The sequence below is a fragment of the Rhinopithecus roxellana genome, chromosome 1 (genome assembly GCF_007565055.1).
Source record: "Rhinopithecus roxellana isolate Shanxi Qingling chromosome 1, ASM756505v1, whole genome shotgun sequence".
Classification (NCBI taxonomy): domain Eukaryota; kingdom Metazoa; phylum Chordata; class Mammalia; order Primates; family Cercopithecidae; genus Rhinopithecus; species Rhinopithecus roxellana.
The window spans coordinates 96746227-96761871 of record NC_044549.1 but is presented as its reverse complement, the minus strand read 5'-3'; the positions used below and the strand labels follow the sequence as shown (position 1 = coordinate 96761871).

The window sequence follows — 15645 nt, the reverse complement described above, 5'->3', positions numbered from 1 at the left end:
GCTCCCGGGAGTCTTTGCTGACTCCTGGACCCCGTTGCCCCGGCTGAGCGTGGGCTCTTTCTCTAGGTCTTTCCTCCCAGGACTCTGTGCATTCATCCCATCGTTAAACTGGATTCTCTACAAGAGTAATAATTGCGTAGTCAGTCAGTTCTCATCCCTTTTCAGGTTTCAGAAAAGACCTGTGAACAAAAGGCATTGAGTCTGATTTAGTGTGGCAATGCCCCAAGGGTCCTGTTCTCCCTGGGTGCCCTGCACCTGGTGCAACGTCGGCCTGGCATCTAGTGAGCCATCTGAAGGAACGATGATGAGTGAATGATTTGCCTACCCCTTCCAGTAGTAGGCTGGAGGTCGTGGTTAGGGCCCATCCCTATGCAGGACATGGAAAGTGGGAGGCACTCCTCTTGCTACGTCGGCAGGGGGCGCTGCACAGCTGCGGGGCGGGGTGGCTGAGACAAGGGGCGTCCGGCTAAGGCCGGGGACCCAGGGTGGTGGGCGGGGTGTCTCGCCCGCCTGTGGACCCCGCGAAGTAACTGCGAACATTTCGCTTTCATTTTGGGGCGAGCTGGAGGCGGCGGGGCCGTCCCGGAACGGCTGCGGTCGGGCACCCGGGGAGTTAATTCGAAAGCGCCGCAAGCCCCGCGGGCCGGCGGGACCGCACGTGTCACCGAAAAGCTGATGTAGAGAGAGACAGAGAAAGAGACAGAAAGCAAGAGACCAGTGTCCCGGGAAAGTCCTGCCGCGCCTCGAGACAATTATAAAAATGTGGCCCCCTGGGTCAGCCTCGCAGCCACCGCCCTCACCTGCCACGGCCACAGGTCTGCATCCAGCGGCTCGCCCAGTGTCCCTGCAGTGCCAGCTCAGCATGTGTCCAGCGCGCAGTGAGTACCCAGCCAGCCAGGGCTCTGGTTTGCTCGGGTGCGGAGGGGCGGCTGCTTGGGAAGAGGGGGTGGAAACTCAAGTCTGCCTAAGGAGAGACTGGAACCGCAGCAGCCCTCTCCTGCAAAGAGGAATAAGAATAGGGGTCTCACCATGCGCTAGATAGGGCATGTCTCTTCATCTGGAAACAGCCTGATGAGCTATCATTATGCCTACTTCGTAGAGGAGAAACTGGGGCCCAGCGTGGGAGATTTCCTGCCTTCCTGCCTAGGGTCCCTCAGCTACAAACAGAAGGCAGATCCAGATCCTAGCTAGTTCTAAAGTCAGGATTGGCAGGGTGCAATGGTTCACGCCTGTAATCCCAGCACTTTGGGAGACCAAGGCGGGCAGATCACCCGAGGTCAGGAGTTCAAGACCAGCCTGACCAACATGGTGAAACCCCGTCTCTACTAAAAATACACAAATTAGCCGAGTGTGGTGGTGGGTGCCTGTAATCCCATCTACTCGGGAGTCTAAGGCCGGGAAAATTGCTTGAACCCGGAAGTGGAGGTTGCAGTGAGCCTAGATTGTGCCCCTGCACTCCAGCCTGGGCCACAGAGTGAGACTCCGTCTTAAAAAAACAAATAAGTCAGGCTTTCTCACTCTACTGTTTTTAAAACACTGGATCCCAAGTCTGACTCAGCCACTTCACCACCTGGTCTGGGTTTCCCTCAGCAAAAACATGAAGGCTTTCTCTGGGTGATTTTTGGGTTCGACACCCTTGTCCAAGCTCATCCCTAAACCCTCACAAGGAACTGGCTTCTAGTCCTAGAATAGAGTGGCGCTTTGTAATAACTTGAGTCATCTCTCAGATGTTGAGGGAAAAGTGTTGGAAATGGGTGGAGGGAGGTGGGTGCCAAGCAGAAATGGATGGGTGAAGGTGGCCAGAATGGAGGGAAGGTGGTGCACGCAGGCCATCCAGGCTGAAGTTCCTCCACCTGCTCCTCACTTCCCTTCCAGGCCTCCTCCTTATGGCCACCCTGGTCCTCCTGGACTACCTCAGTTTGGCCAGAAACCTCTCCGTGGCCACCCCAGTCCCAGAAATGTTCCCATGCCTTCACCACTCCCAAAACCTGCTGAAGGCCGCCAGCAACACGCTCCAGAAGGTGAGCTCTTCCTGCCCTCTCCGCTGTGCACTTGCACTCTCCCTGAGGAAGAGGCCTCTCATCCTACCCTCTGGTACCTGATGGAACTGCAGAGAAATTGTGGAGGTTCATTAGTAGATGTCAACAGCAGGAGAGGGAACTTTACAAATGGCCCAAGTGTTAAAGACAATTTCCTAGTGAAATTGTGTCTCCAGAGAAAGCAAGAGTAATAATAAATGATAATGATGTTGGTTTTGGCTATGTCTACACAGAGTAAAGTGGATATTTGCAGTGTTCCTGTAGCCTGCCAACAGAGATAGAATTGTGTCAGGTCCACATGGTTTCTCTGCATCACTGATCAAACCCGGAAATAGTTACTTGCATGCATACTTTTTGTTGGGGGGCAGGGGTACAAAGATGAAATAGCCTTGTCCCTCCTGCTGCCCACCAGCTTCTACTTGGTGACACAGTTCCTTCTTAGAGCAACACTTCTCAGGGAGGACTATGACAGTGCACATGCGGCCTTCATTTTCTAGGGAAGGGTTACCTAACTTTATTTACAGCTTCGTTCTTTTAGGTTTCATATTTTAACGTAAAAACCATTGCTGTTAAAAACTGCTCCAGTAGCTATTGCTGCAAAGGCTAAAGGTTAGTGTTTTAAAAGATGTCCTCTGCCTTTTTGATCTCTAGGAAATTTTTCTTGAGTATTTTCTAGCTTGTTGCCTTATGAATATCTTAAAATAAGCTCAATACCACCAAGCCTTCCAAAAGGGCTCTTTTCCCCTTTCAGTCCTTCATAATGTGCTGTGCATTGCTCCTCACAATTTAATGAATATTCATTAGACAGGGGGCTCAAGTGAGAACTGCTTTGTTTCCTGAAGAAAGGTTCAAAATGGATAACTTGTAGGTGCTCCAATTCATATGGATGTTTTTTGTGCAAAAGCTGACGCCTCTACTCCCAGATACAGTCAAAAGATTATAGAAATCAATTTAATGTTTTGTACATCATTTGTCAAATTTGCTGCAGTAGGAAACAAAGGAGGTAGATGCAAGTGATTCACTGGCCATATCCAGCCCATAGTTTTGTAGAGTTTGGGCTATATGTTTATTTTTTAGTTTGATGCTATTCAATTGAGATTTCAAATTTCTAGCTTCTCCTGAAAAGACCTGAAGAACAACACTGGACTCACACTTCCAAATCTAACTCTTTAGAACCTGCTCAGAATAGTGGCATTGCCCAGGTCTATTTAAATACCTCTAGGAATAGTGTATTCATTTCTACTGCTGCTGTCACAAATGTAGTGGGTCTAAATGACACAAATTTATTATCTTACAGCTCTAGGCATCAGAAGTCCAAAATGGGTCCTACTGGGCTAAAATCAATGTGTCAGCAGAGCTGTAGCCCTTTCTGGAGGCTCTTGGGGAGAATCTGTTGCCTTGCTTTGTCAGGTCTAAAGGCTGTCCACATTCCTTGACTTGTGGCCCCTTCCATTGTTCATACCAGCAATGTCTGGTTGAGTCTTTCTCATGCTGCTTCCTCTGGACTGACCTTCTACCCGCTTCTACTTTTGAGGACACTGCTTACACTGGATTCACCCAGATACTCCAGGATCATCTCTCTACTCTTAGATCAGCTGCTTAGCAAATTGAATGTCATCTACACTTTCATTCCTCTTTGGCAGGTCACACAGCACATTACCAGGTTCCAGGGATTGGGAGGTGGATGTCTTTGGAGGCGGAGCATTGGTCTAGCTACCACAGAAAGGGATTTTACTACTTGTGTCCAAACGTATTCTGAATTTTCAGGCCTTGCTTCTTGGCTCATGCTGTTACCTCTGTCTGAGATTTCCCTCCTCCATTGACAACATTTTACTCCTCTTAATGCAGGTGTCCCATCTCTAGGAAGCTTCGCTTCCCTTCCTGCCCCTCCTCAGAAGCTTCATGCCCTTTTCACCATGTCTCACCTACTGACGCCTCCTGGTCCATCTGGGCACTTGTCTGTCTCAGCAGCTAAACTTGCAATCCAGAAGGGTATACATGGTCCTCTTCTCTGTCATGTTCTTAGTACCTAATGGAGCGCCTGGCACCCATCAGCCTGTTGAATGGAAAAATGATTGTAATCTTCAATCATACAGTCCTTTACTTCCTAAGATACCATTTCATAATTTTACCCAACGGTGCTTTCCAACACACTAAGATAACATCTCTGTGTATGTGTGTGCATGTGTGCACTGCAAATTAAATCTCGCTTGTCTTAAGGGTTTGCATGTTTGTTATATCCATCAAGCTGTGACCTTAAGAGTTCCCCCTTTAGAAGTTATACTTGAAATAGGTATTCATAGAATACAGTCACTTTAGCAAAAGAAGAAACAGTTTTCACCAGAAGCAAGTGTCACAGTGAGGTATGGAGGCTGGTTAGCACAGGCTGATGACATGATTTATTGTGTTTACATAATGAAAAAATATGTCATCCAGAGAAACATGCCCCAAGCATAGGGAGAGGAGGGTGAGAGACAGAATGTAAGGAATCTGTTTCCTTTTGTGTTATGAAGAACCAGAATTTCCTGCAGGTCAAAGCGACAGAGGTCAAGGACAGCCAGCCGGAGCCTGCCTGGCACCCTGGCGTACCAGCCTTGTGGGGTGCCAGGTGCCTTATCAATGTTATAAACTGTTTCTCTTTCATTTTTCATAGGCCAGACAAATTCTAGAATTTTACCCTTGCACTTCTGAAGAGATTGATCATGAAGATATCACAAAAGATAAAACCAGCACAGTGGAGGCCTGTTTACCATTGGAATTAATCAAGGTATAGAGGATTTTCCTCCCAAAGCTTGCAGTATGGTTAAAAGCTGTGCATCAAATCTCACCTGCTTCTAAAAATTCATGTTTCTGGTATCCATCATTATGGGACTTTAACTGGTCCTACTTCAGAAGTTAGATTTGGGAGAAAAATTATAAAAATAGATGGCTTTTTTGCAATAATATGAATATACTTAACACTTAAAAATAGTTAAGATGGTAAATATTATGATATGTGTTTTTACCATAATAAAAAAAGTTTGACCTGAAAAGTCAGAAAGATTTATACTAAGAATTAATAATTTGATATATGATATTTTTCCCTCTAGAATGAGAGTTGCCTAAATTCCAGAGAGACCTCTTTCACAACTGTAAGTCAAAACATGAAAAGTTTCAGCCTGTATGATGAATTCATATCACTGATGTCTGTTTATTTTTTCTTCTAGAATGGGAGTTGCCTGGCCTCCAGAAAGACCTCTTTTATGATGGTAAGACACACAGCTCTTTCCTCAAATGCAATGGGGGAAATGTTTTTAGCCCATCTCAAAGGATACTTCCCCTTCTTGTCATGTCACCCAGGCCCTGTGCCTTAGTAGTATTTATGAAGACTTGAAGATGTACCAGGTGGAGTTCAAGACCATGAATGCAAAGCTTCTGATGGATCCTAAGAGGCAGATCTTTCTAGATCAAAACATGCTGGGCGTTATTGACGAGCTGATGCAGGTAAGACTTCATTCTATCAGTGAGAGCACCTTTTTCATGCTAAAGATACCTAGCCAGGGTCCTCAATAAAGAGGTATAAAATCAGGTCTTCCTGGATTGGTGGAGGCCTTTTAAAGGCCTGACAGACTTACATTTTCAAGGAGACAGCCTTGAGGGTGCCCCCTATAGGGAGCACAAATGTGAGCAGATGACATTATGAAAAGCAGACTCCAAAGTATTCACTCTGTGGTATCCCCCACACTCTGCAAATGTTTTTGTGCATTTTCTTATGTCAGCCTCAAAACAACCATATGGGATCTGCACAAAGGAGGGAACCAAACCTTAGGAGAGTTAAACCACTTATCTGAGGCTCTGCCTCTTAAAATCCTTCAAGAGGATTTCACTACACTTACCTTCTCACTCACCTCTAAAGGCTCCAGGATGTGCTCCAGGTTGTGCATACAAAGGGCCAGCTTGCGTATCTGCAAATATTGCTGGGAAAACAAGCAAGATTGGTGCCTGATTATGACCCATTGTGAACCAAAATGTGAACCAAATAAAAGAATGACCTATCATCTGGGGCGTCTATAATGTTATTCATAGGCAAGAACTTGCTTTGTAATGTTCTGAATCACCATAACACAGATGCTAATATAAAACAAGTATTTACATAAGCGAGGGTGATTGCTTTGGTGACTAGGACACGGGATAAAAATATGGTGGCAGAAATCATTGTCTGAAAGGTAATTGATTTACTTTTATTCTTTTCGTGTGTGTATGTGTGTGTGTGTGTGTGTGTGTGCCAGATTACTGTTTGAAAGGCAATGAGCTTTATCCAAGTATCAAAGAACGTTACCATCTAGAGAGCTGTAGTTGCTGTTTCATTTTTAGGACCAAGAGTTGGGTGATTTGGGTGCTAGAATCAATTCTACCAGTAACCAGACAACTATTCCCAAGCCACTTAACCCCTCTGTGCCTCAGTTTCCTCTGGTATAAAATGGGGTGACTTTATTCTAGGTTTCTTTTAGACTTTTTGTGAGGAAGATATGAAAGTATTTATTCATCAAGGGTGCAAATTCTATTGTGTTATCAAATCAAAGTGCTAAACTTGGGAAATTCATGGCCAGGTTTATCTGACACAAATGGCATGTCTTCAGTAAACAGGCCTGTTACTAATAGCAAGTTCTGATCGATAGCAATCCATCACCTCCCTGTGCTAAACAGAAGTGGGCTTTTTAATGTAACATATACAGAATTAATTAGATATTGCAGCAGATGTCATTTTAAAGGAACTGTTTCTTTCTAAGACACAACTCCCACTGATGATTTTTTTCTAAGTGGTTTTAAGGGTCTTTTCTGAGCTCATTGAAGATGGCTGTGCTTGGAAAATGAGTATTTCTTTTCTCAGGTTCTGCCTGGTAATCTTGCTGAGAGTAGATTTGGGTTGGGTTTAGGAGTGGCATAAGGGACTGAGTTGCAAGCTCTGAGACATGTACTGGCTTCACTCATTTTTATGAATGAATATTTGAATTTTGGAATACGATGTAAGTCACGCTTACTGTTCATTCTCCTAGGCCCTGAATTTCAGCAGTGAGACTGTGCCACAAAAATCCTCCCTTGAAGAACCGGATTTTTACAAAACTAAAATCAAGCTCTGCATACTTCTTCATGCTTTCAGAATTCGGGCAGTGACTATTGATAGAGTGATGAGCTATCTGAATGCTTCCTAAAAAGCGAGGTCCCTCCAAACCATTGTCATTTTTGTAAAAATTTGAAATGAAGAAAGTTTGATAGGATGTGGATTAAGAACTAGGGAGGGGGAAAGAAGGATGGGACTATTACATCCACATGATACCTCTGATCAAGTATTTTTGACATTTACCATGGATAAATTGCTTTTCAGTTTTCATGAATGAATTGCTAAGAAGGGAAAATGTCCATCCTGAAGGCGTTTTACATTCACTTTAATAGAAGGGCAAGAATTTATAAGCTATTTCTGTACCAAAGTGTTTGTAGAAACAAACATGTAAGCATAATTTATTTTAAATTATTTATTTATATAACTTTGTGATCATGAAAGTATCTGAACTAACTTATCTTTATTTATGTTATATTTATTAAATTATCAAGTGGATTTGAAAAATATTTTCTAAGTGTTCTAAAAATAAAATTATTGAATTAAAGTGATTCTCCTATTTTTCTAATGTACTTTTAAGTGTTAAAATACACATTGTGGGAAAATTGAAAACTCTGATGAGACTTCAACAAAATTACTCTGGAAAGAATGCCACAGTATTCTTCTTCTTCCTTTCCTAGTTCCTTTCATCTCATTTTAAAGGGATCCTAGTAAGACAAGATATGCTTTACTACTAAGAGAGCCAAGTGAGTCGTGGTTTTTGAGGATTTATTATTTTTGTTCAACATGAGTCTAAAAGTGTGCTACGCATTAGACAAATACATCATAATATTCTTTAACCAGAAAAAAAATGTCACTAAGAGGCCTTCTAGCCTAATTATTCTAATTTTTGTGACCCGTTGGGCTCTGAGAGAAAAGTTGTCCCTAATTTACAACCAGAAAATCTCTCCATTTGTCTAAAATTGTATAGAACTTTTACCTGAACCACATGGATGATTGCCTTACTTTGGCTTAAGAGATGTGCTCTTAATGAGCTAAATGTTAAATTTCATCTTTCCAATTCTCTAAACCAGGGGTCCCCAATCCCCAGGCCATAGACTGATACTGCTCAGTGGCCTGTTGGGAAGTGGGCCCTACAGCAGGAGGTGAGTGGCAGGTGAGCAAGCATTACCGCCTGAACTCTGCCTCCTCTCAGATCAGTGGCAGCATTAGATTCTCATAGGAGCATGAACCCTATTGTGAACTGCACATGCAAGGGATCTAGGCTGCGTGCTCCTTATAAGAATCTAAGTCATGCCTAATAATCCGAGGTGGAACAGTTTTGTCCCAAAACTATCCTTGCCCCCTGCCCCCGGGTCTGTGGAAAAACTGTCTTCCATAAAACCAGCCCCTGCTGCCAAAAAGGTGGGGACCACTGCTGTAAACCATGTAAATCTTTAGGCTTCATGACTTAGTCCACTTTGTGCTGCTGTAACAGAATATCTGAGACTGGGCCATTTGTAAAGAACAGGGATTTATTTTTTTACTGCTCTGGAGGTTGGAAAGTCCAAGAACAACGGGCCGGCATCAGTGGCCTTTGTGCCATGTCATCATATGGCGGAAGGTGAGAGAGAGAGAGCAAAGGGGTGCTGAACGTGTCCCTTTATAAGGAACCCACTCCCATGATGACAGCATTAATCCATTCATAAGGGCAGAGTCCTTATTGCCTAATCACCTCGTAAAGGTCTCACATCTTTATTCTGTTGCAATGGCAATTAAATTTCAATGTGAGGCTAGTCGCACTGAATCATGCCTCAAATCCCAGCACTTTGGGAGGCCGAGGCAGATGGATCACCTGAGGTCGGGAGTTTGAGAGCAGCCTAGCCAACATAGTGAAACTCCATCTCTATTGAAATACAAAAATTAGCCAGGCATGGTGATGAACATCTGTAATCCCAGCTACTCGGGAGGCTGAGGCAGGAGAATCTCTTGAACCTGGGAGGAGGAGCTTGCAGTGAGCCGAGATTGCACCACTGCACTCCAGCCTGGGCAACAGAGCGAGACTCCGTCTCAAAAAAAGAAAAAGAAAAATATTCAATGTGAGTTTGGGAGAGGACACACCACATTCAAACCATAGCAATTCACCTGACACAATACAATGCAATGTTAAGGCTTTGATAATCCATTCTTCCTTGATAGAAAAAAGACCTAAAACATAAAATATTTTGAGTGACCCATTTCCTCAGTTACTCCTCCCAACTGAATCCCAATCTTTATCCCTGTAAATGTGTTATCTCCTTCCCAGGTCCTCCTGCATGACAAATTTCTCGTTTTTCAGATTCTTGCTCTATTAGACATTTAATAAAATAGAAACCATCAGAAGCTAGATCCCATCACCTATCTCCTTCTCTTGAGTGATTCCTCCACAATCTTGAATGGTCCACAAGTGCTTCACAGACACGGGTTTCTTTCAAGTGTCGAGTCTGGGGTCTCAGCAGCTTTGACAGTGAGGAAAGACGAACGGGCTGTAGAGTTGCGGCCACCCGTTACTTGGAATGGTGACTACTGGTTGTCTGGGCCCAGAAATCAGGAGGAACAAGCAAACTGTCTCTTCCATGAACTGGGTTTATACACAAGAACATGTGTATTTCTTCTGTTCTAGAAATTAACATGGGATATGCTTCAAAAACATGATGGGACACAGAAACAGCTTCACGATTCATTCCATTCTTTATTACGTGGTTAGTTTTTCACTTTTTTTTAAGCCTGTGTCTGCAGTTTACAAGTTGTGTAATATGCTTGCAACCAAATCGTTCCAATGCTCCCCATTGGTTTCCTCTTCTGAAAAAGGAAGGTAATACTAGAACCTACCTCAAAGGATCAGAGAAAGGGTAAAATGGAACAGCTCATGCAAAGGGCTAGTGTTGCACCTGGCACATAGTAAGTCCACAATAAATGTAAGCACATTTTGAAGTGTATTACTAGTCTTTGGGCTAGGGACCTGTACCAAATTGGTTACCTCCTCTTTGCTGCTATTTCCTCATTGATGAAATTCAGAAAACTGTGGGACCTAATTAACTGTGTTATTGTGAAGATTAAATGACACAACACAGTGCTAGCACCTAGTTATTACTCAACATAAATTTGTTAAAGCTCTCACAAGACATCAGAAAACCCGCTGATGCACTGTTCCCCCACATGGCACTCAGCATATTAAGTGTGGTCAGCATAAGCAGCTGCCTGGTGTGAAGTATGAGGGCAAAAGGCAGGGTCTCTGCCTTCCAAGAACAAAGGGTGGCGAGCACAGTAACTTTTTTTTGGGGGGGGACCAAGTTTCATTTGTCACCCCAGACCAGAGTGCAGTGACGTGATCTCGGCTCACTGCAACCTCCATCCCCTAGGTTCAAGCGATTCTCCTGCCTCCACCTCCTGAGTAGCTGGGATGACAGGCACCCGCCACATGCCTAGATAATTTTTATATTTTTAGAGACGGGGTTTCACCATGTTGGCTAAGCTGGTCTCAAACTCCTGGCCTCAGGTGATCCACCCACCTCAGCCTCCCAAAGTGCTGGGATTACAGTGTGAGCCACTGAGCCTAGTCAGGAGTAAAGTAACTTATCAAAACCAAGGACCCCCCTGCTCAAAAAAAATACTCCCCAGTCAATTGGAGATTCGTTTGATTAGCAAACTACTTTATTCAAAAGAAACTAAACCTTGAAAGTGTATCTAACACCTCAGAATGACTACATCAGAGAATTAACATGAAAAATACTGAGTTGTCAGCTGCCCCATTGAAGGTCCAGGACTTTGATGAGACAGAACAGTTCTAGGACATGGTCTGGCCAGACATCCAAAGGTGAGTATTGAAAAACTCAAGAGATGTAAAAGACCCTTAGACACCCAGAGGAGGATAAGAAACTACAGACAAAAAGAAAAGAACACCAGCTTTGTTGGGGACCAGCACCCACAGCCATCATAAGTCCTCTTCCCTGTGTCACACTGGGCCATTTGGTTATTATCCTTATTTGAGGACTAAACATTTTGGGCCGGGTGTGGTGGCTCACACCTGTAATCCCAGCACTCTGGGAGGCCAAGGCGGGCAGATTACGAGGTCAAGAGATCAAGACTATCCTGGTCAACATGATGAAACCCCATCTCTACTAAAAATACAAAAATTAGTTGGGCATGGTGGTGTGTGCCTGTAGTCCCAGCTACTCAGGAGGCTGAGGCATGAGAATTGCTTCAACCCAGGAGGTGGAGGTTTCAGTGAGCCGATATCGCACCTCTGCACTCCAGTCTGGTGACAGAGTGAGATTCCGTCTAAAAAAAAATTAAAAATTAAAAAACACTTTTGGTTCTGGAAGCATAATTCGGCTTCCTAGTTCAAAGCAAATTGCATTACAATATGATAAGTAAGAAAAAAATCTGGCCTCATTTTCCAAAAATTGAATTCATGTACTTGAAATATTTTATTTAAAAAAGTGAAGTAGGATGTGTATAAACGTTGTGAAATGTATGTGGTGAGAACAAGCACAAAAACTTTAGTTATACTTATGGATCTTTCAATTTTACATTAAAATATGAGTATGAATTAAATCCATGTAATATCAAAAACAGTATATTTATGGACTCTGTTTTAGACAAAAAGAAAAAGTAGTAGCAACTGCTCAATTGTGCTTCCTAAATGCCAGGCATGTTCCTAAGAGTTTACCACAAATAAACATAATCATCCTAATAACCCTTTTTATGGATGTGGAAAGTGAAGAAGATTATTTAAGTTGGCCGGGCGTAGTGGCTCATGCCTATAAACCCAGCACTTTGGAAGGCCGAGACAGAGGATTGCTTGACCCCAGGAGTTCAAGATCAGCCTGGGCAACATGGCAAAATCTCCATCTTTACAAAAAATAAAAATAATAAACAATAAGATTATGTCAGCTCACATCATTAACATCTTAAGTGGTGGGGTCTCAGCCTGTGCCAGCAGCTACGCTCATGTTAAAGTCACTGTAAGTCAAGGTAACACGTTCCCCATAACCATATAAATATCATCCCAATTATTTATGTAACTCCCCTCTCCCTCTTGCTAAACTGTGAGAACTTCAAATTTAGGCAATGTAGTATTACCCACGTATTTATGTTCCCAGCCCCAGGAACTTAAAAATGATACAGAGACAGAGGGAATGTTCATGAGCCCCCATGATTCTCATGTCTTTTCCTAATCTAGATAGAAATAAAGAAGTCTCAACTGGGTGCGGTGGCTCATGCCTGAAATCCCAGCACTTTGGGAGGCCGAGGCGGGCAGATCACCTGAGGTCAGGAGTTTGAGACCAGCCTGGCCAACATGGTGAAACGCTGTCTCTACTAAAAATACAAAAATTAGCTGGGTGTGGTGGTGTGCACCTGTAGTCCCAGCTACTCAGCAGGCTGAGGCAGAGAATTGCTTGAACCCAGGAGGCAGAGGTTGCAGTGAGCTGAGATCATGCCACTGCACTCCAGCCTGGGTGACAGAGCAAGACTTCACCTCAAAATAAAGAAATAAATAAATAAAAATAAAATTAAAAAGAGAAGTCTCTAGTCTTTGAAAGAAACTTACTCACAATTACGAAAACAAAGAGTTAAAAACTGAAAATGCATATGCTTACTTAGTTCAAAATAATTATACATGTTCATAATGGAGAAAAATCTGAATTCATAAACCTTTTGATTTAGTTAACATAATTTAAATACCTATGGTCTGAGTCTATGCCTATGCTTCAGAAACAACGTGCCAATAAATATACCACACCTATGAACGGGAAAGTGTTTTACTTCCCATTAGGTTGCAGATGTCTTAGAAACACACTCCTGCACCACAGCTTCAAGAACTCCAAATAATGACCTGATCTGGTTTCCAAGCTGCCCTGCCAGGAACAAGTCAGAGGCCCTGCAGGGCTCCTCGGTAAGCCGTTGGAATCCCTTTCCCTTCAATGACCCCACCGCAGCAGCTCCACTTTTGAATATTTTCAGGTAAGATTTCCTTTCACAAAAGGTTTTCATGGGTAAGGAAAAATGAAAACTTGCTGAATTACTGTAAGCCCCTCTCTGCAGTTGTTTTTATAACGGAACCACCTGTTGATTCCCAGGCTTGCTCGAAAAGAAAACACTGCTATGAATGCATAGAGCGTCTTCCTTTCTGAAAAGGAAACTTGTGCTAGAGGTTAGAGCAAACAGCAAGAATGGGATTGCAAAGAATAAAGGTGGCTGACTAACTCTAGACTTCCTAACCGAAGACTTACATCAGGATTGGAACAAATTAGGTCTAAATCTACAGTGGGCTCCAGGGTGGAAATGGAGGTCTCAGTTAAGAAGCAGGAGAAAGCTCAAAACTCCAGAGCCTGGAATTCAACCCCAGGGCCTCCGTGTTAGCATCAGTGGCTGCAGAGCCATTATCAGGACTTCTCAAACCCTAGCATGCAGGCAGAGAGGCTGAGAACACCTGTCACCTAAAAACACATGATTCTAGCTGTGAATCCCTGGGATCAAGCTCTTCAGCAAGCCGTGTGCTGGTTCACCCCAAGGAGGACTTCCAGAAAACAGGCAGTGGGCTAGGTTGACTGTTGGAAACCACCAGTCTCATGGGAACACATTAAAAATTCAGCAACTGCTGTGTTCTCTTCAGAGAATGGAGTGAAGCGTGATTTCTCATGAAAAAGCAGCGGGAGGAAACTTTTCCCCTAAAAGAATACAGCAAAAGGACCAAACGAGAACCATTATGAGCAGAAAAATCCCTGGTCAAGAGAAATGCACAGATGAGGAAGTAATAGGAATCTGCCTGGTTTTAAATAAAAAGACATCTTCCCATCCTTGGAAGGGAGAAAACCATAATTATTCCTGTGGCGAAAGGACTGTGGGGACAATGCAGGTTGTCCTGAACCTGTGTGAACGCCTGGTGAACTAGTTTACCCTGGCTGGCACTCACTCAGCCTGGGCCCAGGAGCCAGAGAGCTGGGATCAAAACCAACTGTTGCCAAAGAGCCAAAGGAATGACAACCAAGGAATAGGATGCTTTAAAACAGGACTTGTTAGTAAATAATACAAAGAAGACCAGTGTCAAAAAGCAGATTTCCTTTTCTTCCCATCATCCATGATTTATGAATTTATGGATCCAATAATGTAAAATATATCCAGAATATTAATCACCCACCACACTCATGATGCTGAGGTAGTGACAATATCTACACAGACCAAAAAAACTATTTCACCAATTAACAAGAGCCAATGAGACCCATTATTTCCTGAGGCAAGTCTTTTTCAAGAAAAGAAGATTAATCCCTTGGTTCTGTGAAAGCTATCTCTGAGTAGCACTCTTCCCCACGAAAAGTAAATGATTCCACCATGAAAGTCCCAGAAAAGTAGTGTTTGGCCAGCTGAACTTCTCCAGGGGATGAGGAGCTCACATTTCAGCTTGCATCCCAGATTGCTAGGTGGGAGAGAATTGCATTTGTTTCTAATCTCTTGAGGCTTCAGCACCCCAAGACTAGAGAGCAGAAAACCTCAGTGGTCCTCCAGGCAAAGTGGGTCTGGGGGTTCAGAATGCTCGCTCACCATGTCTGAAAAGCATGCAGACAGATCATAATGATTTGACTTCTGGTATAACCTTCAGGGGTGTTTACATACTTTTTTTTTTTTGGAGATGGAGCCTCGCTCTGTCGTCAGTTTGGAGTGCGGTGGCACGATATAGACTCACTGCAACCTCCGACTCCCTGGTTCAAGCGATTCTCCTACCTCAGCCTCCTGAGTAGCTGGGATTACAGGCACGCACCACCATGCCCAGCTAATTTTTGTAATTTTAGTAGAGACGGGGTTTTACCACGTTGGCCAGGATGGTCTTGATCTCCTGACCTCGTGGTCTGCCTGCCTCAGCCTCCCAAAGTGCTAGGATTATAGGCATGAGCCACCGCGCCTGGCCAGGAATAAAAAATCTAAATCGAATGTTAAAACCTCTCTGAATTACTGAGGATTCTTAGAAAAAAACACTATATTTGTTGTGGTAACAACATATAATAATCAAAGTCTTGAATTGATTTGAGCTCAATTATAACAATGTGCTACATCCATACACACACACAGAAAGAGAAGTGGTTGAAAACCAAGACAAGGAACCCTGTGGTTTTCCGGATCAAGACCAGGAACGACCTCCTCCAGCCCTCCCTGAGCTCTGCTTTCTCCCTTCCCCTCTTTGCCGGTTGAACATTGCTGGCGCCACCCAGTGGCCCCCATGACCCCTGCTTCAGTGCCACAGAAGGCCCAGAAGGCTCAATGCTACCAGCCCTGTCTTAAGTACCAGGGTGACATGACCGCTCCCTTACTGAGCCAGACCACCTGCCTGGATCTTGACATGCATGGTCTCCTTTCATTCTCACCACAGCCCAGGACATAGGAGGGTCCCATTTCACAGATGGGAACAGAGAGGCTTCAAGTTAGGTTGAGACTTTGCTTACAGTCCCAAAGCTAGGGCAGCACTGGGACTAGGCTTCCAGCCCTTCCTCT

The 15645-nt window shown here is 43.8% G+C and overlaps 1 protein-coding gene across 3 annotated transcripts; it reads left to right on the top strand.

The window, feature by feature from the left end:
* The first annotated feature begins 538 nt into the window (after window positions 1-538).
* Window positions 539-7688, top strand: IL12A (interleukin 12A). Of its 3 annotated transcripts, XM_010366704.2 has the most exons (7): window positions 539-878; window positions 1876-2021; window positions 4693-4806; window positions 5129-5170; window positions 5246-5287; window positions 5379-5522; window positions 7076-7688. In XM_010366704.2, the coding sequence occupies exons 1-7, from the start codon at window positions 761-763 to the stop codon at window positions 7229-7231; spliced, it is 762 nt and encodes a 253-aa protein (XP_010365006.1). In that variant the 5' UTR covers window positions 539-760; the 3' UTR covers window positions 7232-7688. The 3 variants fall into 3 exon arrangements, with proteins under 3 accessions (XP_010365006.1, XP_010365009.1, XP_010365008.1); XM_010366707.2 differs by lacking the exon at window positions 4693-4806; XM_010366706.2 differs by lacking the exon at window positions 5129-5170.
* The last annotated feature ends 7957 nt before the right edge of the window (window positions 7689-15645 follow it).

Excerpts from the sequence above, each read along its gene's own strand:
- IL12A (XM_010366704.2), top strand. The coding sequence starts at position 761 with ATGTGGCCCCCTGGGTCAGCCTCGCAGCCACCGCCCTCACCTGCCACG. Across the intron at positions 4,807-5,128 it reads TACCATTGGAATTAATCAAG|AATGAGAGTTGCCTAAATTC; the intron begins GTATAGAGGATT and ends TTTTCCCTCTAG. Across the intron at positions 5,523-7,075 it reads TTATTGACGAGCTGATGCAG|GCCCTGAATTTCAGCAGTGA; the intron begins GTAAGACTTCAT and ends TCATTCTCCTAG.